This window comes from Bubalus bubalis, chromosome 18, assembly GCF_019923935.1.
Source record: "Bubalus bubalis isolate 160015118507 breed Murrah chromosome 18, NDDB_SH_1, whole genome shotgun sequence".
Lineage (NCBI taxonomy): Eukaryota > Metazoa > Chordata > Mammalia > Artiodactyla > Bovidae > Bubalus > Bubalus bubalis.
In genome coordinates, this window is record NC_059174.1 from 29,131,113 (window position 1) to 29,155,675 (window position 24,563).

The 24,563-nt window shown below is 39.2% G+C and overlaps 1 protein-coding gene and 1 long non-coding RNA gene across 4 annotated transcripts in view; one reads left to right on the plus strand and one right to left on the minus strand.

The window, feature by feature from the left end:
- LOC112580113 overlaps nucleotides 1-24,563 on the plus strand; it is a 982,521-nt gene that overhangs the window by 928,455 nt on the left and 29,503 nt on the right. For 2 of the 3 annotated variants that reach the window (XR_006546271.2, XR_006546270.2), the window contains 2 exons: nucleotides 3,965-4,087; nucleotides 6,130-6,500. This is a non-coding gene — a long non-coding RNA (uncharacterized LOC112580113). Of the gene's footprint in view, nucleotides 1-3,964; nucleotides 4,088-6,129; nucleotides 6,501-24,563 lie in introns of those variants that run through there. The other variant, XR_006546272.2, reaches the window with a different exon arrangement.
- CDH8 (cadherin 8) overlaps nucleotides 1-24,563 on the minus strand; it is a 382,099-nt gene that overhangs the window by 155,296 nt on the left and 202,240 nt on the right. Inside the window, exons 5-7 of the mRNA XM_025268779.3 lie at nucleotides 12,151-12,318; nucleotides 8,255-8,442; nucleotides 3,999-4,252 (exon numbers count right to left, since the gene is read on the minus strand). Of these exons, the coding sequence (XP_025124564.3) occupies nucleotides 3,999-4,252; nucleotides 8,255-8,442; nucleotides 12,151-12,318 (610 nt within the window). The remainder of the gene's footprint in view (nucleotides 1-3,998; nucleotides 4,253-8,254; nucleotides 8,443-12,150; nucleotides 12,319-24,563) is intronic.

Below are 24,563 nucleotides of genomic sequence, written 5' to 3' on the forward strand. Positions count from 1 at the left end.
GCTATGCACCACAGTTCCATCCTTGACTATTTGTGTGACAACGGGCAAGATACTCTTTTCATCCTCAGCTTCCTCATCTGTTAAATGAGTATACACATTATCTCACAGAGGTGTTAAAGAATGAAATGAACCCATGTAGCACATCTCTGCCACATATTAAGCACTCACTAGTAGCAATATTCACCACAGTAGCAAAGGCAAATTAGACTAAATGAGGTTAATTGGACTATTTAGCATGCAACTGATAAGTGAAAAGAAAAAGATAATCTTGCACAGTCAGCAAACTTTAGTAGAAGAATCTCTGCTAAAATGAGTACTAGGCTTTTATTTTGCATTTAAGATATGCCATTTATGGTGGCTTTATTAGTTGGTAGTCCTAATAACTCCACTTATTTTATTTAACAACTTAATTATTTCAGTAACTGTCTGAGGAAAATTATATTATCCCAGAATACCAAGGAAGAAGCTGAGTCTCAAAGAGAATTCCGGAGACCAGCTATCTGTCTGGGAAGTAGCATTGACAGGGTTTGAAACGATCTGTTCAAGACATGGCGTCTTTTAAATAATTTACACAACTATATTCTATATTACTGAGATGCATATGCTAATGAAGAAAGTAGCACATGCTTAATTAATGTTCCCGGAAGGGAGATTTTGCCTTTTTTGTCACTTTGCCTTTGTGTTTTGTCTTTGTGTCACTGTTTGTTTGCCCTGTGATTATACAAACATAGATATAAATACAGACATGTTTATAGACACAGATACATACTTAGTTATAAGAATTTTTAAATACATTGATATTTTTAGCCTGTCAGTGAGCTCTCAAAAGAAGCAGAGTCGTAGAAGAAGCTGACCAGCCAATTAATGACTACATGTTTTAACATGGCAAATGCCACAATAAATGCCTATTTCTTGCTGGATAGCAAAGCAAACATTCCCCTAAAAGATGGATACAGTCTTGTTAGTATATAAAATACAACAGTCCTAAAGAGACAATCATGCTTTACTATTTGTTACTTGATAATTCCCTGAATATCTGTGTCCTCTAGTCCTGTTTTAAAAGGTTAAATGGCTCTAAATCTGTCTGCTAGACATATAAGGAACTCTGCACTGCTCTGGCTAGTCAGGAAATTTAATTTTCTACACAAATTAACCAATTGTGCATAGAAAGAGGAAGGCCACTCTCCACAACCCAACTGGGGGACTAGGGTGGGAGGGGGGATAACTGCAAAAATGCAGAACAGATACTGAAAAAATGCAGTTGGTGATTCTTACATTCTTATCCCATGGAGCCAATGCACCACCAATCAGAACCAGGTGGGGCGCTCTTTCTGAATAATGCATCAAAACCCTGCTGGAAATGATTTGAAACACTGATCACCCCTTCTTTGGGTGGGGCCATATATGCCACCTGGACTTCCCAGGTGGTGCTATATTAAAGAACCTGCCTACCAATGCAGGAGACTTAAGAGTTGCGGGTCCAGTCCCTTGGTTGGGAAGATCCCCTGGAGAAGGAAGTGGCAATCCACTCCAGAATTCTTGCCTAACGAATCCCATGGACAGAGGAGCCTGGCGGGTATGGTCCATGGGACTGCAAAGAGTTGGAAATGGCTAAAGTGAATTTGCACATATACAGGCACATATGCCCAAGGGAACAATTAATAGCACTCGCCTGCCATCTACCAGAGCTACAGATATGCCCGTGTCTTCAAATGGCACTTTATGTGTCCATCTCTTCCTGGGAACATGGCCCCAAGTCCCCTTTAGTTCTCCTGGAAATGAAATGCTTCCAAATTGGGCAGTTGTTGCTAAGCAGCCTCAAGCTTCTTATACACCTGCCTTTTATGCCAGTGACAGTAATAAAAAATAATAGCAATAGCCGTAACAACCAACTGCAGTGATAATAGTCACTGGATTCCTTGTGAACTGGAATGACTCTAAAAATATCCATTTTTACATAAGTAAAAAGATAGATGACAAAACGTGGGGAGCTCTAAACCTAGATTTTTACCCATTTCTGCCCATTTGAGGTTAGTATTACTTCAGTACCAAAAGTTCCTCACACTTCATCTCTAGCTGATGAAGAACATGTCTCAGTACAGGAAGTTTGTTCCTGCTGGTACTCCAGATTCCATGTCTGGGGTGTACCCGGGACTCCTCTGATATCTGAACCCCCACTTTCCCTGAGGGTCCTCCGCTTGGCTTGCTCCTGGCCCCCTATGGAGTCTTTGCTGACAGGAGTAGAAATCTTGACAAATCCAGGGCTAAGCTGGTCCACGGTCTCTCGGTCGGTTCAATCTTGTTTACCCTTGCCATTATCCTGCCCCTTATGCTTAAAGATGTGAAGGAAGTGGTAACTGCTCAGTTCTGTGTTCCTTCAGAAGAAAAGGGGTAACAGTTTAAAACGGGGCAGATTCATTTACTCAACAAGTATCATTGCCTCTATTTATATTAGAATTTCAACATAAAGTGATTTTACAACTTCACCGTTTAGTCAGAAAATGGACATCCATGTAAACTTATTTTTCTGGATTCTTTCTTCCCTGGTATCCAATTCTTGCCCCTTTTAGAGGTACGGTTCTCTTAACAAATAGGGAGGATTCTGTGTGCCTACAGCATGTTGAGTTCCTTAGAACAGAGAATAGGCAACTGACCATTCCTCAATTCTCCACATGGAGTTTTACCTTCTTAGAGGTTGCTCTTTTGAAGAAAGCATTTTTTGGTATCCTTATGAGATACACTCTCATCCTGAATTTCAAAATGGCTTGTGCTAAAAACAACTTTTCTGGATCTGAAAAGAATTCTTTTTTGCCCAGACACAAATTATTCGGGGCATTGACTACGCTGATGTGTTTTACCTCTAGCCTCAGAGTTTCAGCACCCTCGGGAGTATTGGGAGTTTAATACAGGAACAAGAATTAAATAAACATAGCTTTCAGAAAGCCATTTGTCTATCTAGAGTTTCTCTCAATGAAGTAATTAGAAAAATATCTGCCCTAAGTCCCCATAATTTAGAAACTGAATGACTTGCATATAAGCTGACATCTAACTCATAAATTAACTGGACAATTCTTTAAAACTGTATTCTTCTATATATTTTTTCTCTCTCTTTTTCAACAAACATTTCTCAGAAAATATTTGAAATCCACACTCAAACACATCATTAACCAACACTTCACCCTTGGAGACCAGTGGACAAGTTATAGATTTTCAGTGTTCTTTCGGAAGAAAGCTATTTAGCTTGAGCATCTGCACCGTCATTTGGGTGACTGGCAAAAGAGAAAAGATGTACACAGTTCAACAACAAAAAAACCCCAGAACTGAGCCTCATTTCTAAAAAAAAGAACAAAAACTTTAATGAAGGGTTATATTTCTCATCTTGGGAAAATTTTTGAGCAGGGAAAGTATAAACAAAGGGTACTTTTGAAATAGCAGAGAAAGGTTTTTGTCTAAAAGGCACCCATGCAGATATGCTGACCGATAAGAAATGCGCATCTAGTAATAAAAAGATAATTTCAAACCCAAATACAGAAATAAGATGGGGGTCTCTTACTACTCCAAGACAATACCTTACACCTCTAAACTTTTATACATAATCCTTGTGATTGTCAAAGGAGAAAGAAAAGAAAATAGCAATCCTTTTCTGATGCTAGAAAACAAATACACAACAAGCAAAAACAATGTAATATAAAGGATCCACCCAAAAGCACTGCAAAATACATGTGATCTGGCCTTTTCACTGTGCTCTCTGAAAGCCAAACAGCTTTCTTCATCTTAGCATTTCTGGCTCTGAGCATTATATATAGCTGTTCCCAGGTGTGTGGGCATGTGTGCATGCAACACACCCATAGACACAAGCGTGGTGCATGTTGACCAAAATCTCTTGGCCATGTGAACAGTGTCTCAAAGGCAGCCACACGGACTGCATACATAATTACATTTTGTACTGATTTGCTTGTCACAGGTCATAGCAAATCTTCCTGTTAAAAGAGAAATACCTTATCGGACTGGAGGTGATGTCGGGGTCACGAGCGGTCACCTGCCCAATCACGGAGTTGAGAGCAGCGTTTTCATGCACTTCCAGGAGGTAAGTGGGTGAAGAGAAGACGGGAGGCTCATCAGCATCTTCGACGACAATTTTGACCGTCGCCGTGTCTTTAAAGGGCCCCCTGCCGCTGAAACGCGGGTCAATGTGGACATTGGCCGCCTCTACCTTCAGTGTATAGGATTTTTTGGTCTCAAAATCCAGAGGCTGTTAAGAAATGACAAAGATGAATGTTTCTCACTAATGACCACAGCCGCGAGAACAAATGAGTATAACACTGATGGATGATCGTTATGTGCATTTAAGCCCATTTGTGAGTCTTAATGGGATCACTCTCCTATCCCCCATATTCAACCTGTAAATTTTACAGGCATTTATTGATATCTGTTTATTATACAAGCTCAGTGAATCTAATCTCCTACTGTTTTGTTTTGTTTTGCTCATTTCACTTGGAATTCACAAAATATTCACAGTCATGAATCGTGCCATCAAAATTTCACTTCAGAGTCATAATAAAATTTTACTAGTGATGGCGTGACCTGCATACCAATCAGTCAGTTAATCGGGACTCTGCTGGTCGGAGATAAGGCAGCATCGAACACAATCTCTATCTGGGAAGAATATTTTTTATCATTTCTGCAACAGTGTGTGAAATGTAAAGAACGAGAAATAATCATTGTTTAGTCCATGGAGACATTATAAAGCATAATTTAGCACTAATCCCAACAAAGAGTGTTTTCCTATTTCACTTCTAGAGCATCACTGCTTTGCTGATCATGGCTAAAATCAAGTTTATTCTTTTTTAGGGCATTCTTAGAAGGTCTCTATTATGAGTTCTGTGCTGTGAAGCAGGTGGGCATATAAAGATGTATGCAGATACATATCTACCTATTTTTATATTTAAGGGAAGGAAGAGGGAGACAAGTAGATATATAGATAGCTAGGACTTACTGTGTCTTCTACAAACCACTTAAAAGCAATACGAAATTACCTCATTGCACCATTACTGAAAATATTTCTGACCTATTAATTCTTCCTGCCTTAAAAGCCCCAAAGACTTAATGATCTAAGTAAATAGAGGAAGGTAAAAGAACACAGCCCCCTTAACAACCCAAAGCCCATCTGCGTCAGAATCCTCGCTGTCCAATTCTCTCAGCAGGGCGTAATACTTCAGATGTCAAGGATGTATTTCTGTCAAGGTTCAAAAAGATAATTTAGGCTTGCACTGCAATTTCTTATAAGAAATTGAACTTTACATCTGTGATGCAAATTTTTTTTTAAAAGAAGTCTGAACACAAAGCAGCATTACTGAATTCTTTCAGAACTCTCCTACAAGCTTATATATATATATAGTGTTGATTTTTATATTTGAATTTTTTTCTAATTGGACTGGACTTTTCTTGAGAGAGATTTTCTAATAAAGCAGATACTCAATCCTGCGCATTCTGAAATTTCTAAGCACATATGTATACATACCCATGAATACACAATTCAACATCATCATTTTCACAATTTTCCAACAGCCCCAACTGTAACAATTATGTAATTTCAAATTCTTCACAAATGCCATTGAATATAGCATATTATGCTCTGCTAAATTCTTAGCCCAACCTAAACACATTCTGAAGTCCTTAGGACTTTATCAGACCAAAAACAGGGTCCATGCATTGTGGGAAAATGACTCCGGACATCATTTTCCAGAGTAAAATGCATGTGTTTCTTGGAGTTGAGATGTGTAGAATATGTTTCCAAGTTTATGAATAGCGGTGAATAAAAATACAGCCAATGGCTAATTGCTTCAGTTTATAAAAGCACCTTATGGTAACAAAGAATAGCAGTTAATAATAACAATAAAAATGACATTAGGAATCATTAACCAAGGAAAATGTGGCCCTGGGTTATTCAATAATTGACTCAAGTATAATTATACTGTACTCTATTTCAAACATGAGTTTTTAAATACTTTGCAACTTTTACTACTGAGCTCCATCCAGGTCAAAACAAAGCATTGCTCAGCAGAGTTAAAATAGATGCAACCAATTTTTTCCTCAAAATTGATTTTTAAACTTGATTTTGTATTTTAGAGTATATCCAGAAAATTCCAGGTTCTCACTGTCAAGACCTCCCCGATGGGGGACTTCAAGAGCATGACCATGGGGAGCAGATCCCTGCATAACATGAGAGAGAGTCAGATAGTAAGCTTGGACTCATGTCAACATATTGCTGATCAAGACAGAGGGCAGAACTACTGGCTCCCGACAGCGTGACTGATCATACGTCTTCCAATTCATGAATCAGCAAATCTGTTTTAAAATTAATTTCTACTAGTTCACAACAAACATGCAGTACAATATTGAGCAAAATACTCATTATGAGGATAAAGGGGCATTTTCCTTTGCAAATGCCCATGTCCGTAAAATACTGAACTGTGCTCTACACATTTTTTTTTTCAATAAACTTGTCATGGTGAGAAATACATATGGAAAATGTACAGAATCTTTCATATTTACCATACATACACACAAATGGTTGTGAGCAAAAGCAATCACAGATTGCCATATATTCTTTGTACTATTTATGGAGATATTTCTTTCTTCAGTGGTAGCCCCAGGTGCATGGATGCTAAGTCACTTCAGTCCTGTTTGACTCTTTGTGACCCTATGGATGTAGCCCACCAGGCTCCTCTATCCATGGGATTCGCCAGGCAAGAATACCAGAGTGGGTTGCCATGGCCTCCTCCAGGGGATCCTCCCAACCCAGAAATAAAACCCGTATGTCTTACATCTCCTATATTGGCAGGTGGGTTCTTTACCACTAACACCACCTGAGAAGTCCATCCCCACACCCAGGAACAAAACAAAGCTGAGCTTCACTGACCTCATTGCTTGGACATTTGATCACAATTTGGAATATCTTATGTTAGCCAGGTGGGCCCTGTCCTTTCAGGGCCAGAATGAGCCAGAATAACAGGCTGACTAGTTTATCTGTCTTTGAGTTTCTCTAAAAGCAGAGATTGCAGTGAAGACCTAGGAACCTTCAATGCATGTTTTAGAACTATTCCAAGAGTTGGACTGTGAAGAAAGCTGAGCGAGGAATTGATGCTTTTGAACTGTGGTGTTGGAGAAGACTCCTGAGAGTCCCTTGGACTGCAAGGAGATCCAACCAGTCCATTCTGAAGGAGATCAGCCCTGGGTGTTCTTTGGAGGGAATGATGCTAAAGCTGAAGCTCCAGTACTTTGGCCTCCTCATGCGAAGAGTTGACTCATTGGAAAAGACTCTGATGCTGGGAGGGATTGGGGGCAGGAGGAGAAGGGGATGACAGAGGATGAGATGGCTGGATGGCATCACCGACTCGATGGACATGAGTCTGAATGAACTCCGGGAGTTGGTGATGGACAGGGAGGCCTGGCATGCTGCGATTCTTGGGGTCGGACACGACTGAGCAACTGAACTGAACTGAACTGAAGAAGCAGGAATACAGAAATGGGGGGGCCGAGTTCTATAGAACAGGCATTGAATTTGCCACTTTTGTGGGCTAATGAGGATCCCCCTCCCCCCCCCACCCCCACCAACTGAAAAACCTCTGAGGAGCCACAGACAATCTGCCTCAGGATAATTTCTTCCAAGAAAACTGTCCACAAGTCTTTGTCCTTTATTGCTTGAAGGCTGCCTTCAGTGTTGACTTTCCTAGATAGCTGGAGGCTCTGGACAAGAACTGAGCAAGTTCCTGCAACTCATGGAAAAACACTGAGACACAGACAGGAGAGAAATGATGGATGAGATGGCAGGCTAGCACCACCATGGTCACTGCTTACTGAGCTTTAGCTGAAATATAAAGTAGAACCAAGAGATAGGATGTGAGAAAGGACTCTTACTTTTTCTTCTTATTTCTTCCAACATTATTTATTATTCATTTATTTGACTATGCCTGGTCTTGGTTGTGGCACGTGGGGTGTGGGTTGCGGCATGTAGGATCTAGTTTCCTGACCAGGGATCTAACCTCGGCTCCCTGCATTAAGAGCATGGAATCGTAGCCACTAGAACATGAGGGAGGTCCCAGGACTCTTACTTTTTCATAGCTAAAGAAGCCAAACCTCCTTCCCTTCTAAGATTATATCAGGAAGTCCACCCAACCACCACCATCTTCAATGTTCACGTTTCAAAGAGGTATTAATATTTTGAAGATGAGCAAAACCTTCCTGAGCTTACCTTTCTCAGTCTTATAATGCCATCCTGGGCCTGGGCATCAGAAGTGATCTCAAAGAGTGCTGTTCCATCTCCATCAATGATGTCATATGATGACTGTGCATTTTCACCAATATCCTGATCATTGGCCTTCACCCTTCCTATGGCAGTGCCAAGAACCACATCTTCTGGTACCGAGAAGTGATACAGACCTTAGGAAAGAAGAGAGACCCTGAGCACTGCTTATGTTCCATTCATTCATTCATTGAGCAAATACTTACTGGGCACCTTTCTTGTTCGAGGTACCTGTGTACAGATGTGACCAACACAGTGATGGGAAAGGCAAAAACATCCTTTTCACTGTGGATCATACAACGTTTTACATGAGTCAGAGACAAATAGTTCCCAGAAAAAGCAGCGATCTTTCTTTGAAACTCTTCTGAGTTATGGGACTTACTCAACCATATGTTTACCAAGTACATATTTGGAGCGGAGTTATATCAGGATATTAGTGAGTCTGTGTGAATGTTCTTTCCCATTTGCTGTATAATCACATTGGCTGCCCTTGGGGATATTCATTGTTGCCCAACATAAAATATTAAGCTAATTTCGGCACAGATAGATGGAATGTGTAACACACTGAAAGTCACTTTTGAAGTTACCTTTATATTTACAGACTTGTAGACCATTTTTGATAAAATCCAATTACCAAGCTTCTGCTATGCCCTGCAGCAAGCTGTTCAGACACATGAAACACTCCTCTTGTTACTAAAGTCCTCCTTGCTCTGAAGACCAAAAATCCTACCTTCAAAACTCTCTAGGCAAAAATACAATTACAGTGTGTATCCCTTCTCCTAGGGGGAGGCAGGACAATGTGTTTAATTAGTTATATCAGTTCTTTTTTTATTCAGATCACTTTGGCTGTTGCACCGGTGCCACTCGCTCTCACTGGTGTAGGGGAAGCTGCTGGTACCCCAAGCCCTAAACTCTGGTAGTTACCACTTCAGTCACTCATATCCTCTAGCCAACAGCCAACTTCTGAGGGTTTCCTTTGGCCTTCAGAACCCATGTTGCCCATTGCCTGTCAGGCTAGAACTCTCAGAAAATTAATACCCCTCAAAGACTCACACAACTTACTATATAAAATCCCTGGTTCCATCACCTCTCTGGCAGGATAATCTTAAGCTTGTTCTTTCCTTTTGTTTATTTACAGGGTGCCAGGGTATCCCCAAGGGGATGAAGCTCCAGTTTCTTCAGTGGTAGCTGGCTTGAGAATACACAGCATTGGCTTTCTGGCCTCCTCTCCCTCACATTCTCACTTCCAAACTGGCCTTTCTTGGGATCATCTCCAAGATAAACCACTTATAATCAAATTCTTGTCTCAGTGCCTGTTTCTGGGGAATCCAAATCCAGACAACCAGGAAGTTGTAGTCCCCATGTAATGAGAACAAGGGGAAATAAACATTCAATGGACCATAAACCCGAAAGGAAAAATTAAATCTAGAGAACATTACCTGAGTCTATTTTGAACTCAATCATTGAGTCCCTTGGATAAACTAAGGGCTCATTGTACCCAGTATATAAGGATAACTTCTTATGAGGGAAAAATTTTCTAATGGCAGTAGCACACTTTTATCTAACGATGGAATCAAAGTGCCTCAAAATCATAATATTATGGGACTAGGGAACATAACAGTTTTTTCACAAGGTAGGCACCAAAAACCATCATGTCAAGCACAAGTCTCCCACTCCCCCCATAATCAGTAATGATTCCATTTCCTTCCAACTTTATGTTTCAGGTAAGGTCTTGTGATGATTCCTCGAGATGTGCTTATTAGGTAAATAAGGCTGCAAGGGGCCTCACCTTACTGCCAGCCCTGCAACAGGAGGCTTTGAGAAATCGAGCCAGTGACACGTTTCATTATCCACTGTTATTCTTCCTACTCTCATCATCCCTTTCAGTGTGATCATCGTTAATCATTATTACTTCTAAGCGAGGAAACACTTGTGAAGCTCATAGGCTGCTGTGCAATTGAAACAATACTTTTCTGAGAAAGAGGAGTTGCATGCTAGTGTATTAACTATAATGGCAACTGAAAAGAGAATAAAAGAATTGGGGGAAAGATGCAAGAGACAGCGTTTTTAATTTCTGTCATTTCGGCTTAAAAGGGTTGCATTGTTGTCTGATTTATGAATGGCCAGATGTGGATATTCTCAAATGCTTAATGAAATGCAGTATTTCTGGTTCTTTCTACCTTGGCATTTTTGCAGAGAATTTTTCCAAAGCACCTCAAATGTGTCATTTCCAAGCCCCGTCTCTGTCTCTCCCTCTCTCACTCTCCTTCTCCCTCCTCTGGCTTTTCTCTCTCTCTCTCTCTTCAAAAACCGTGGTTTTCCTAAAGTGTTTCCTATCCCAGCAAAGAGCACCAGCAGGCAGCTGATCTCTCATGTCAGGAAGAGGGTAACTTGCATCCTCGACTGAAAGTGCAGTCTCCCCTTAGATTGTTGTTACCATTAGCCCTCAAACATCTATCACTTCTCTCCATTCCCACACGATCGACCCTGCTTGCCAGGGCTTTCATCACCTTTTATGTGAATGATTTCTAGCATCCTTTACCTGGCTGCAGTGTGGAAAAGACCCTGGAAGAAGGCCAGATTCCATTTTCTCTGATTTCCTTAAAATCAAATCCTATTATTCAACCTACAACTTAAAATATTTTAATGACTTCCTAGCGATATTAAGAGGAAGGAGCCTGGAAGGCTGCAGTCCATGGGGTCGCTGAGGGTCTTTACTTTCACTTTTCACTTTCATGTATTGGAGAAGGAAATGGCAACCCACTCCAGTGTACTTGCCTGGAGAATCCCAGGGACGGGGGTGCCTGGTGGGCCGCCATCTATGGGGTTGCACAGAGTCGGACACGACTGAAGTGACTTAGCAGCAGCAGCGATATTAGGATAAAGATCATGGTACTTAAAATGGCCTACAGATCCAAGGATGACTGACTCCCTGCCTAACCCAGCTCTCCAGACTGCACTCCAGCTGTAATGGAATTTTTTCAATTCTCATTCAGGGCCATATACCCTTCTTCACAGGACTTTTGGGCATCCATTTCCTCCAGTTGCAATGTCCATCCTCCCTTTCATGGTTTCACCTTGTTCCCAATTCCTACTCATCATTCATTTCTCTCAATTTAAGACTCTCATGTCAGAAAGCCCTTCCTAAATCATCTCTCTAATAGAAGATCCCTTGCCAAAATGCACAGAAGGAAAGGTTTCTATGAGAGTACGGGAAAGTTGGCAAATAATGACCGTCTTCCTGATTCACTGATGGTGGCTGCCTCAATTGCCTTTGCGAGGTTTAGGAGGCCGAGCACAGCTTTCACAGGCACTGGGCGAGTCGGTGATCATCGATGTCCCGCCAGCCACTGGAAGGAGGAGTGTATATTTTGCAGCAAGGGTACTGTATATCTGCCTTCTCCACCTCAGGCTCTAGAGATTTAGTTTCTTTTATAGAACAAGTGGGACTATTGATAGAGCAATACCTGAGGTGCGTTTCAATCATTCTCTCCAGTTTTCTTCACAGGACATACCCTGGACTAGAGAAATAAGCACAAATCTTTGCATCCAGGCTTGCTGGTTCTAATACTCAGCTGTGATATTTACTTTATGTTTAATATTCAAAAATGTTCTTATATATGCTTTGAAATCTGTAAAGTGAGGATACATCTAGGCTCCAAATGATAGCATGGGTAGTTTCCTATATACATGGATTTATTCTACCTTGCACGTCAGAGGCACTCAGTGATTGCTATCAGTTTTTCAAATGACTGAAAATTAGATTTTTCATTGAATCTAGTTTTCATAGATTCAAATGAAAACATCATACAGAGATGCTCATGCAACATAGGGAATTCACTTACTCTGGGCAAATTTTGGAGGATTGTCGTTCACGTCAGTGAGGGTCACTGTAAGCGTTGTGGTGCCAGACAGGCCCCCCGAGTGTCCCCCCATGTCTTTGGCTTGAATAACGACCAGGTACTCCTCCTTGGCTTCTCTGTCCATATTGGGAAGGGCAGTTTTTATAATTGCTGAGGGGAAGAAAATGGGAGAATGACTTTCAGACAGCTCATTCAAAAATGAATGTGTGAATCACACACACACACACACATGTGCACACACTCATGCACACATACAGAAACACATGCATATACCACAGATCCCCACTCAGATAATTTTCTGTTTTCTTTTGACATTTAGCTGGTGTGCATCTCTGATGCCAACACTGAGAAAGACTGTAGTCATAGACATTAGTGGATTACTTGCAAAAGTACATTTTACAATGTATAAAAAAGAACTTATAAAATTGTACATTAGAAAGTAAGTTGAATGGCATACTCTTGCCTACCAAATTAAAGTATAAATCATAACACAGATTCATCTACCCAGGAAAACCCTGGAAGTGAAAGAATCCTTCAATTTATCACAGACTCCAATTCCCCTACAAGAGAAGTAAATACGCAAATAGCTGGAAGGCTCCGAGGTCAAAGATAAATTATTCCAAGGCTCACAAATACATCAGACATGAAAGAAATAAATGCATTATGAGAATCAACTCAGATGAATAAAATGCCAATCAGAATTAATATAGGCAAGTGTCTAAGTCCAGGCATTGTTCAACTACATTTATATTTTAATTTTTTAGTTACATCATGACTATTGTAAAAGTAATAAATGTTTTATAGAAACAGTAAGATAGAGAAAATAGAAAAGGGGGTAAACACGAAATCATGTAAATGATGTAGTATCAGTTCTAAAATGTGAAGTATTTTTTTCTGATATATTTTCAGAGTTTTATCTTTCTGCTTCTCAGTATATTTCACTAGTCGTTTAATATTCTTGTTAAAGATTCAAAGATCAGTGTAGGTACTCCTGAAGTTATTTTGAAAAATCTTTATTTTGCCCTCTCTCTACCCTCATACCTCTTTTCATAGATAAATATTGCTAGCATTTTGATATGTACATTTTCACATATATATGCATACAAATGTGCAAATGTACATATGAACATTTAACCACAAATGTGATCACAGTATAGTCATTGTTCTGAGGCTTTCTTTTTTCACACAATGGATGTTTTTGCGATCTTGTCAATGGTTAGAGGCTCAACTCATTACTTCTCACAGCTGTATAATTCTTCATTAATTAATGTACAATGAGTAACACAGGCATTCCCATATTAATGGAAATTGCTATTTTTCTATGTCCTACACTTTTACTTAACTTGGTCATAAGATCCCCTGCTGCCATATTGCTAAAGGCCCATGATAAAAATGTTTGTAACTAGCTCAGAATATTCCTGTTGAGTAAATGAGTTACCTCTCAGGACCAAGTGAAAAAAAATCTCTGAATTAAAGACAATTTGTCTCTCACTTCTAACCTCAGGGACATTATATATGTTCAATTCAAGGTAAGGATGTCTGAAGTTGTAATTCTGTTTTTCTGGATTCATATGCTCTTAATTAAATCATCTATCTGTAAAAGGTTTGCAAGAAGTTCAAGTCCCTGAATCATTCAAGTAGCAGCTGAGGAACAAGAGTGTCCAGGGAAATCTAATCCATTCAGGCAATGAGCAAGCTCTGGGAAAAGATGTGAGTTCTTCTGCACTTTATTTGACCTTGAAACCACCTTTATATCAGAGTTGCCCATTTAGGGAGCACTCAACTGGACAGCCCTGCCTATTTGGAAATATGGATAGTAACATAAAAATATCTTTCATTATGAAAATTCGTTTTAGGACTTGACCATATCTTAATATATTAATAATTCAATAAGTCATACCTTTATGTTTTTGAACAAAAACTGAAAGGAGAAAAATTAGAAATACAGCAACCATTCCAATTTGGATCACTGTGAGGCATTTCTGAGGAGAAAATAAACATCTAGGCAAAAGATAGTAAGAACAACAATAAGGGAACCTTATCATTAGCATGAGAAGATGCCAATGTGGCTACTCTGCTAGGGATGCATATTTACACGACTCAGAATATCCTGAGTCTGGGACCAATTCCAGTAAGAAGAATTATAAAATGGTTTTACTCCCATGATAGTTACAGGAGTAACTTGTAGCTTGTAAGGTTTAGGTACCATCACAGTTTAAAGTCATCATGAATTAAAGCCAACCACTCGGCTTTGGAATGTGATGTATAGTTTCCACTAATCAGAGAAAAGTGATATAATTCCTCAAGGAAGACAGCAACTTTTTTCAAAGAAGTTGATGGATTGAGATCTACACATTAATCCTCTCAGGTTACTCCAATGAAAGAATGTTTACAACTCTCTCAGAGACTGAGAAGATCAGTGTATATTATCCTCATCATTTAAAAAAATATATCATTAGAGAATAATTTTTTTTAAAAACTGTGATGTCTCTCAGACACCTGGAATTAAAACAGTTTTGATGCTCAGTTGATTTTAGCATACCTAGGTCAGTGTCTTTGAGTTGTATCAGAATGTGAGTGAAGCATCATGATGGATGGCCTTGCTTTAATGGGACAAGAAGGGTTCCCTGGGTTTCCACTTATTAGAGAAATGTTGATGTCCTCCATCATCAAGGTATACAGCTTCATACTATCTATGATGTGCATCTATTGACAAGTTAGAGGTCCCTTATAAATGCTCTCTCCTACTGAAGTGAAGCAAGTTCGGTTTCTCACATTACCCTCACACTTACTAGCTTTGTGACCATGAACAATTTAGTAAACTCCCGGGATCACCTGTCCTGTTAAATGGAATAAGAATCAGCTATCCATTAAGGGGATTCTAAGACTCATAGCTGCAGATCGTGATTGCAGCCATGAAATTAAAAGATAGCTTACTCCTTGGAAGGAAAGTTATGACCAAACTAGATAGCATATTGAAAAGCAGAGACATTACTTTGCCAACAAAGGTCCGTCTAGTCGAGGCTATGGTTTTTCCGGGTATGAATGTGAGAGTTGGACTGTGAAGAAAGCTGAGCGCCTAAGAATTTATGATTTTGAACTGTGGTGTTGGAGAAGACTCTTGAGAGTCCCTTGGACTGCAAGGAGATCCAACCAGTCCATTCTGAAGGCGATCAGCCCTGGGATTTCTTTGGAAGGAATGATGCTAAAGCTGAAACTCTAGTACTTTGGCCACCTCATGCGAAGAGTTGACTCATTGGAAAAGACTCTGATGCTGGGAGGGATTGGGGGCAGGAAGAGAAGGGGACGACAGGGGATGAGATGGCCGGATGGCATCACCGACTCAATGGACATGAGTTTGGGTGAACTCCAGGAGTTGGTGATGGACAGGGAGGCCTGGCGTGCTGCAGTTCATGGGGTCGCAAAGAGTCAGACACGACTGAGTGACTGAACAGAACTGAACTGAAGACTATGAGAGAGAAATCATATAAGTTGTTGTCAAACAGCAGTTTTCCTTCACCCTTTGGATTCCTAATCAGAATTTATTCTTTTAATCAGTTTTTATTGGAGTATGATTGTTTCCCAATGTTGTGTTAGTTTCTGCTGTACTGCAAAGTGAATCAGCTACACATATACATACATCTCCTCTCTTTTGGATTTCCTTCCCATTAAGTCATCACAGAGCATTGAGTAGAGCTCCCTGTGCTACACATTAGGTCCTCACTAGTTAGTCATATCTGGACCCAGAGACTGTCATGGAATCTAGGAAAAAAGGTATAGATGATCTTAATGTGAAACACAAATAGAGACACAGATGTAGAGAACAAATGAGCGGACACAGCAGGGAGGAAGAAGGGGGATGAATTGGGAGATTGGGGTTAACACATACACACCAAACAACATCTATTTAAAGCTTTTCTGAATAGTGGTTAGCATGCTGAACAATCCCCAGCTGCTCTTCCAGATCCACTCTCCAGCACTGTCCACTTGTTCTTGGCATGGGAGAGTGACCACTATGGAATGGATGCACTTACTTGCTGGCTTCGTGTTGGACTCCACCAAGATACATTACCCAAGGAGATATGGAGACTGGAGAAGGGTGAGGTTCTAGATCACGCAGTACCTCAATCACATGCTTGGGCATCTACAGTTATCTTGGGGAGTTTTCAGAGCAAAACTCTAGTGTCCATGAGCAGCTTCCTTCCCTCAACCCTTCAGATCTAGGAATGACATTAGCACTTCTGCTGCTGGCCCTGGGGGTCTCCCTACCCCTTGATAGCTCTCAATCAGCCCACACTTTTCTCAGTACTTCCCTCACTCAACTCTCCTGAAACACCTGACTCATATCAGGCCCTAAAAAATACAGTTAAGATCCTGTTCTTTAGCCAAGTGCCAAACATGTTTCCACCATGTCATTCTTACAGACATCTACAGGTCAAAAGTACATCAGTGTAATTATAAATTGCCATCCAAAGGACTGCTCCTTGAGACAGCAAGACAAGTGTTTGTTTCCTTATCTGTAACATGAGAACAGCTATTCAGTTAAGTCAGTTGCTCAGGATGACCCATCTGGGAGGCTGCACACCTGGGAGTTTTCACACCTTCTTTTCTTGTACGACATTGGGAGCAGATTTCTTGATGTGTTAAGGTAAGCAGGGAGTGTCTCCAGTGTCCTTAGGGCCTGCCACACACTTAATTGGCTTCGGTATAAACAGTGTAATGAACAGGCTTTGTTTTGCCTGAGCCTACTGCCTCCAGTCTCAACCTTACGACTAGCAGCAGCTCATTAGAAAATCCAAGACAGAATTTCTGGAACATTTCTTCTGCTACTTTGTGGCCATAAAGACACAAGGATAAGAAAAACCACAAGTGTCTTTGGTCCTTCTATTTTTCTCCTTGTGTTGGGGCATATCTATACATGTTACTTAATTTTTCCTATTCCTATTCAAAAGGCAGATCATTCCAGGTGCATAGATAAAGTAAGATGTTGAAAGAAAAAGTACCTTCTACAATAGAAGCTTACAAACTGTCATAAATGTTTCTTCCTTCTACTACTTCTCCCCTGAACTATTTGCTTTGGTGCATCTATTCTCCCAAGTATTAGTAGCTTTAAGCTATTTCTTTTGTGGACAAGAGAGAGGACTTCTATACTTTAAAAACTGCTTGGTATTAAATATCATCAGGGTCTTTCCTGGTGGTCCAGTTGCTAAGACTCCCCGCTCCCATTGCAGGGAGGCCCAAGTTCAATCTCTAGTGAGGGAACCAGATTCCTTGTGCCTCAGTTAAGAGTTTGCATGCTGCAACTAAAGATCCTGTATGCCACAACTAAGACTCAGCACAACTAAATAAATAAACAAATAAGATAAATAAATATTTTGTAAAAAAATCACTAAACACAGAACAAAAAAATATAGTCATAAGTGATTTTTCCTCTCCCATTTGAGAAGTCAGAAATTTGGAAATGTGAAGACTAAAAGTAACTACAGTGCAGTTCAGTTGCTCAGTCATGTTCTACTATTTGCAACCCCATGGACTGCAGCACACCAGGCCTCCCTGTCCATCACCAACTCCTGGAGCTTGCTCAAACTCATGTCTATCGAGTCAGAGATGTGATCCAAACTTCTCATCCTCTGTGATCCCCTTCTCCTGTCTTCAATCTTTCCCAACATCAGGGTTTTTTCCAATGAGTCATTTCTTTGCATTAGGTGGCCAAAATATTGGAGTTTCAACTTTGGCCTCAGTCCATCCAGTGAATATTCAGGACTGATTTCCTTTAGGATGGACTGGTTTGATCTCCTTGCAGTCCAAGGACTCTCAAGAGTCTTCTCCAACACCACAGTTCAGAAGCATCAATTCTTTGGCACTCAGCTTTCTTTATAGTCCAACTCTCACATTTATATATGACTACTGGAAAAACCATAGGTTTGACTAGATGGACCTTTGTCAGCAAAGTAATGTCTCTGCTTTTTAATATGCTGTCTAAGTTGGACATAGCTTTTCTTCCAGGGAGCAAGCATTTTTAATTTCATGGCTGCAATCACTATCTGCAGTGATTTTGAAGCCCAAGAAAATAAAGTTTCTCGCTGTTTCCACTGTTTCCCCATCTATTTGCCATGAAGCAATGGGACCAGATTCCTTGATCTTAGTTTTCTGAATGTTGACTTTTAAGCCAGCTTTTTCACTCTCCTCTTTCACTTTCCATCAAGAGGCTCTGTAGTAGTTCATTTTCTGCCATAAGGGTGGTGTCATCTGCGTATCTGAGGTTATTGATATTTCTCCAGGCAATCTTGATTCTAGTTTGTGCTTCATCCAGCTTGGCATTTCGCATGATGTACTGGGCATATAAGTTAAATAAGCAGCATGATAATATACAACTTTGATGTACTTCTTTCCCAATTTGGAACCAGTCTGTTTTTCCATGTCTAGTTCTAACTGTTGCTTCTTGACCTGCATATAGATTTCTCAGGAGACAGGTAAGGTGTTCTGGTATCCCCATCTTTTTCAGAATTTTCCACACTTTGTTTTGATCTACACCGTCAAAAGTTTAGGCATAATCAATAAAACAGAAATAGATGTTTTTCTGGAACTCTCTTGCTTTTTTGATGATCCAATGCATGTTGGCAATTTGATCTCTGGTTCCTCTGCCTTTTCTAAATCCAGCTTGAACATCTGGAAGTTCACAATTCATGTACTGTTGAAGCCTGGCTTGGAGAGTTTAGAGCATTACTTTGCTATCATGTGAGATGAGTGCAATTGTGCGGTAGTATGAACATTCTTTGCCATTGCCCTTCTTGGGGATTGGAATGAAAACTGACATTTTCCAATCCTGTGGCCGCTGCTGGACTACAATCCTCAATTAATTAAATGGCATTTTTATCCATTTTCAACTGTGATTGTTAAGAAGGCAGAGAAGAGATTCCTTTTGCCAAAATTTAAATACCTTTGAATGGTACTCATGTTAAATTCCTTCCTTTCACCCAAAACATAGATTGTGTTCCTCTTTTTCAAAGTAGTGATCAAGCAAAAGTAGTGTCCATGTCTCCCCATGTACTTCCACTCCCGAATGTTCAGTGCCCAGTGATGTGTTCACAAGCTTAAATACTATCCTTAAACTTCCATTACATCATATTGGCAACAAATTAGAGTTTTCAATCAATTTTTTTTTTTTTTTTTGGCAAGTGTATGTTTTCTTCAGTAGTATGCTTTCTGCTTCACATTATTAGTAAAACTCCTTAATGTAAGCATTTGGTAAGTAACCTCACAAAAAAGAAAATAGATTTAGTTGTTCTAAGCATGGTAACTTCAGCATATGACTTGGAGTTGATACAATACAAATGGTTAAAACTTTTGTCTTTGCCTTTTGTAAATTTCCAGCTGAGGCATACATAGCTCTAGGGTTTAGACTTAGATGCCTTGACTTGTTACCCTTGGGAAAAATCACAGAACTTCCTGGAATACGTTTCCTTTCCCTTGAAAATGGGAGGCTCTGACATTTGGAGTAGAATGATCTGCATTTGATACCCTGGCCTGCTGGACCCTTGATCACATTAACTGTAGAGTTGACTCAGAAACAGGAATGCTAACACATTCTGCAAGTGCTTCCCTGGAACTCCATTGTGAAAATCTAATCTCATCAGAAAATTCAATTAATGAGAATAGTCCATTCTCTGTGAATTGAATTCAACGGAGATTTTGAACCTGGCCCTGGGAGTGGGGTTGGGAAGATACAAGATTGGAGGTGAATGCCAGCAGGAGGATTAACATGGAAAAGAGGGAATCATCTTGTTCTGAAGCTGGCATTCACGACCCTACTGTGAATAGACTGATGTGCTTGATTCTTTCATATTTAAAAGATGTAGTTTTTATCTTAACTCTATTCAGTCAAACGGAGATTTCCCTAGTGCAGAAGTTGAAGAATTTAAATCCTTGCCTGGCCTAAGTTCTTCCCAAGTACTAAACAGCTGTTCCTTATGGTCTCATCATTCAGGGAGTACTTCTGATTAGAATTCAGTCATCTCAAAAATTTAAAGCTTGAGTCTTTTTTTTTTCTTTCCATTGTCTTTGGTGTTATCATTTGAGAAGCATTTTGTACCCGTCACGAAGATTTCCTTTTATAATTTCTGTGATATCACCAGATTGAGAGGCTTCATGAGAAAGGCACGGAGATGCTGATTAACTCCTTTGTCATTTTGAAGGCTGATTACTGTAATTCACTCTTTGCGGGTCTCCCAGATTGTGCTGCTCAAAGATTGCAGTTGATATAAAATTCTGTGCTAAACTCCCATTTGAATAAGACTTGTTGAACACATTATCCTAGTTATGAAACCACTAGCTTTGTTATTCCCCCAAACTCTTGCCAATATAACGTGCAATTATCATCTTATGAGCTGTGAAAAAGTGTCTTTCAATTATGAGGTTAAGTGGGACAAATTCATCAGGGATCAATTCTTTTTCGGGGGGGGGTCATACACTGTACCCATACTTTCCACTACCTATGGAATTTGTACCACATGCTGCCAGTTATGAGGGGTGAAGTGTATACAACCAGAGACCCTTCAATAGATGCCTACCCTGTCATAGAACAGTAGCTTTGATACAATAACTTCAGTAATGCCAAACCTGCACAGATATACAAAAGAGAAAGTAAGACACTAGAAAAGTGTTTATCCTCTATACAGCTCAGAAAAACCTACGTTTACTCTCCTTGTGACCAATAACTTAGGAATTAGATAGGTGATAGGCGGATAGGCAGATCGATAGATATGTAGACAGAATGGTCAGGATTTGGAGAAATGATTCTCACATATTTCTGGTGCTTCTGCAAAATATACTAGAAAGCTAATGGGTTTAATGTATCAGGAATTAAAAACTTGTTTAGATATTTTGACCTGGTATTTTTTTAAATTAAAAATATATTCCAAGGAAATTATATATTTCCTTTCTTCTAACTCCTCAAGTTTTTAGATTAAGATGTTCACTTTTATGTATAGTATTTTTAAATAGGCAAGTGATTTAAATATGTAAAACTAACTTAGTGGTTAAGATTGTTGAGATCAAATGTGTAAAATATTAAGCAGGTATTGTAAAAAATTCTGTAGCAACACAAAACACTTCTAACAATTTTCAAATTTTATTTAAAAAATAAAGTATGCCATGATTATTCTTATACTTATATAAGTGCTTATAATAATTTGGCAAAGAATATAAATGAAGGTAACTTCATGTGTTTTGTGAAGGAATTGGAGGTTCACCCCCAAACTTCCCAGCACTCAGTAATACAAAGTAGAGGATTATGTTTGTTAGACAATAGGCTCTGGGATTATAGAGATGAGAATTTATTTCACTAGGAGGATTACCAGCCATGTGATTTTGGGCAGGTCACTGAAATTTCCTTCAGCTCATCAATCTCATGTGTAAAATGTTATTAATTGCCAAATAAGAGTTTAGGTTGATATTATTATAGAGAGGTAAAATGTCAAATGCTTTACTTAGTGCAATAGACATAGATCTATAGATACAGACACATAGAGATATATGTAAAAATATATTTTCAATAAATGTATACATATTACACTCAGAGGTATGCATATTCATATATATTTACATTTTATAAATATACACATATACATGCATTAAGTAAACTTTAGATATTAATTCAATGGTAATAATAAAGTAAACCTGTTATTTTAAAGATTAGAAACAAAGATTACATTCAGCAGTGGTACTAGAACATCTCTCATCAACTTCAAAATGATAATGCCTCACTAGTAACTTTCATGTAACTAACGCAAATTATATTTTTTGCAAAGACATCTTTACAAGATTTGCACCCAAATTCATTTTGACAAATATTACAACTTTACAAATATTAATAATTGTCATGTATCTGTGACCAGAGATGTTGAGAAACAGTTATAAAGTTACAGAGCCACTAAGTCGGGGAGACTATCAAGATTCAAACCCAAGTTTGAATGTCTTGCTGCCTTTAGGGTTCAAGGGAGACTCGAGGGCTACTCTGAACCTTGCCCAGAGCCCACCACTTCTTAATGTGGTGCTGGTTTGCCAGAGTAAGGGCATAGCACTTCCAGAACATAAGCGAGGTGGGTGTATTTTGCAAATTAAATAAGCCAGGAGTTCTCATAATTTCTTTAGATCTGTACCCATTTCATAATTGACATTGTTAGTTATTTATTAAATGTCTCAGTATAAATTTGCACTGCACTGTTCTAATATTTCAGATAATCCCATGATTATTCAAAAATGTGATGCTGATGAGCTGTGTATATTAGGAATACTTCAAGAATTGAATTAGTTAAGGATGAATTCATGAAAAAATTCTTTTGATCTATATGCCTCATCAACAATGCTTTAGTTTTTCTATTTATGAAGTTGCATTGTTATTTACTTCTCCTGGGAAATGGACAGCTATGGCAGCTAAATTTTCCTACAGTAATCCATAGGAAAACTTAGTTCATTTGCCAGAATTATAAGATGTATTAACACATAAATATTAGGGATTTGAATGTGGTCCAGCAACTAGAAAGGTCATGGGCAAGGTCACAGACTGTGGCTGAGCCAGGATCCAAATCTTGGCCTGTAGAGTCTTATGAATTATTAATAATACACTCTCCCTTGAAAAAAAATAATTAAAAGTCTCCATATAGTGCTAGTAAGCTACTTATCCAACAGTCTCCTCCTATGCAAGCATAGCATCTTAACATGAATCTGTTTGACAGACATAGCTTCTTCCATATAGATTTTATATATTAACCTCTATAGTACACAACCCTTCCCATTTGTGTTTGGAAATTGTTCTAGAGAACAGTGGGCTTGAAAGCCTTAAATCAGACCATTGAAAATCATTCCAGTATCTCAATGTGTACAAATTGCTTCCTTACATGTGCATTTCCTGTCTTATAATGCAGAATATTCTTTTACTAAATAACTACAACTTTAAAACTTCCCCACTATGTGGATCACAGCCATGGCTCTCTCCATATCCATATGGAATAACATATGAAACAGTTGTAAGTGAATTAACAATGATACCCCATCTCCATATTTTTATATCCAGTGTGCATACTGAGTTTAGTGTATGGACTGTCACTTCTGTAGCTCCCAGATTCCCCTATTAAATAGTTGTCACAGACCACCATTTATAACATCAACACACTGGCTAGCCAATAACTGATGCTACTTAAAATGCCAATTCTGAGTTACACTGAAATCCTTGCAATTATTCCTATTTAGAATTAAGGTGAAATTTCTTTTCCCCTAAATGAAAACACTTTCTGGGACTCCTCAATCAAGTGAAATTATTTCTGTGAAGAACATGATGGCACTATTCTTTCCTTAAGCCATAATTCCAATAACTAATTATATGTATAATAAGTATGGGTGGTTTAAAAAAGCAAAGTGAAAGTCGCTAAAAAAAATCGGATGCTTTCTCTTAGCAATTCAGGACTTAAGCAGACAAGAATGGTGGGGTTGTTGAGTAGATAAAGCACAGGCTCTGTAGTTGCCTACTGAGAAATGGAGCCAAGATTGAAACCTGAGTCTAAAGTTAAGAAACTATTTTCAACTCGTGGAACCTCAGTCTCCTCATCCAATTAACAGAGATAGTAACATCACCTGAGGTTATATGAAATAGCATGCAGAATTGTTCACAGAAAAAAAACAGGTACTCAGAACAAATTTTAACTGAATTGATACTACCCCCCAATGCTAAAGTGGCCCCCATTTCTCTAATGCCTCAGAGGAATTCTCTGACTCCAGATGTCAAGCAGATACAGCATGTCATATTAATTACAGCCTGCTGACATGGGCAAATAGAACACAGTGTTTTAAGAGCCCAGGATTTGATATGGGAAACGGGTTTTTTTCTGATCCTTTCAATTCCTGGTGTTATAAATAATCTGGGTAACTTTTTAACGTCATCGAGCCCCTGTTTTATCCTCCATTACCTAGAGATAGTACTTACCCATATGTTTTTGGGTTCATAAAATAATTATTAAGGAAGATAATGCATATAAAATATTTAACCATCAATAAAATAGTAATTAGCTGATTACTACAACTGCTATAATTGGGTTTCCCTTGGGGCTCAGCTGGTAAAGAATCCATCTGCAATGCATGAGACCTGGGTTCAAGCCTGGGGTTGGGAGCATCCCCTGGAGAAGGGAAAAGCTACACACTCCAGTATTTGGACCTGGAGAATTCCATGGAATATATAGTCCATGGGGTCACAAAGAGTCAGACATGACTGAGAGACTTTCACTCTCATTGCTGTAGTTATCACATTCTACATTATTGCTGGGTGATTGTGAAGATCAATCAAGGTAAAAATACTACTACTCCATATCTTATTGAGTCTCCTTTGTGCCACGCCCTACACA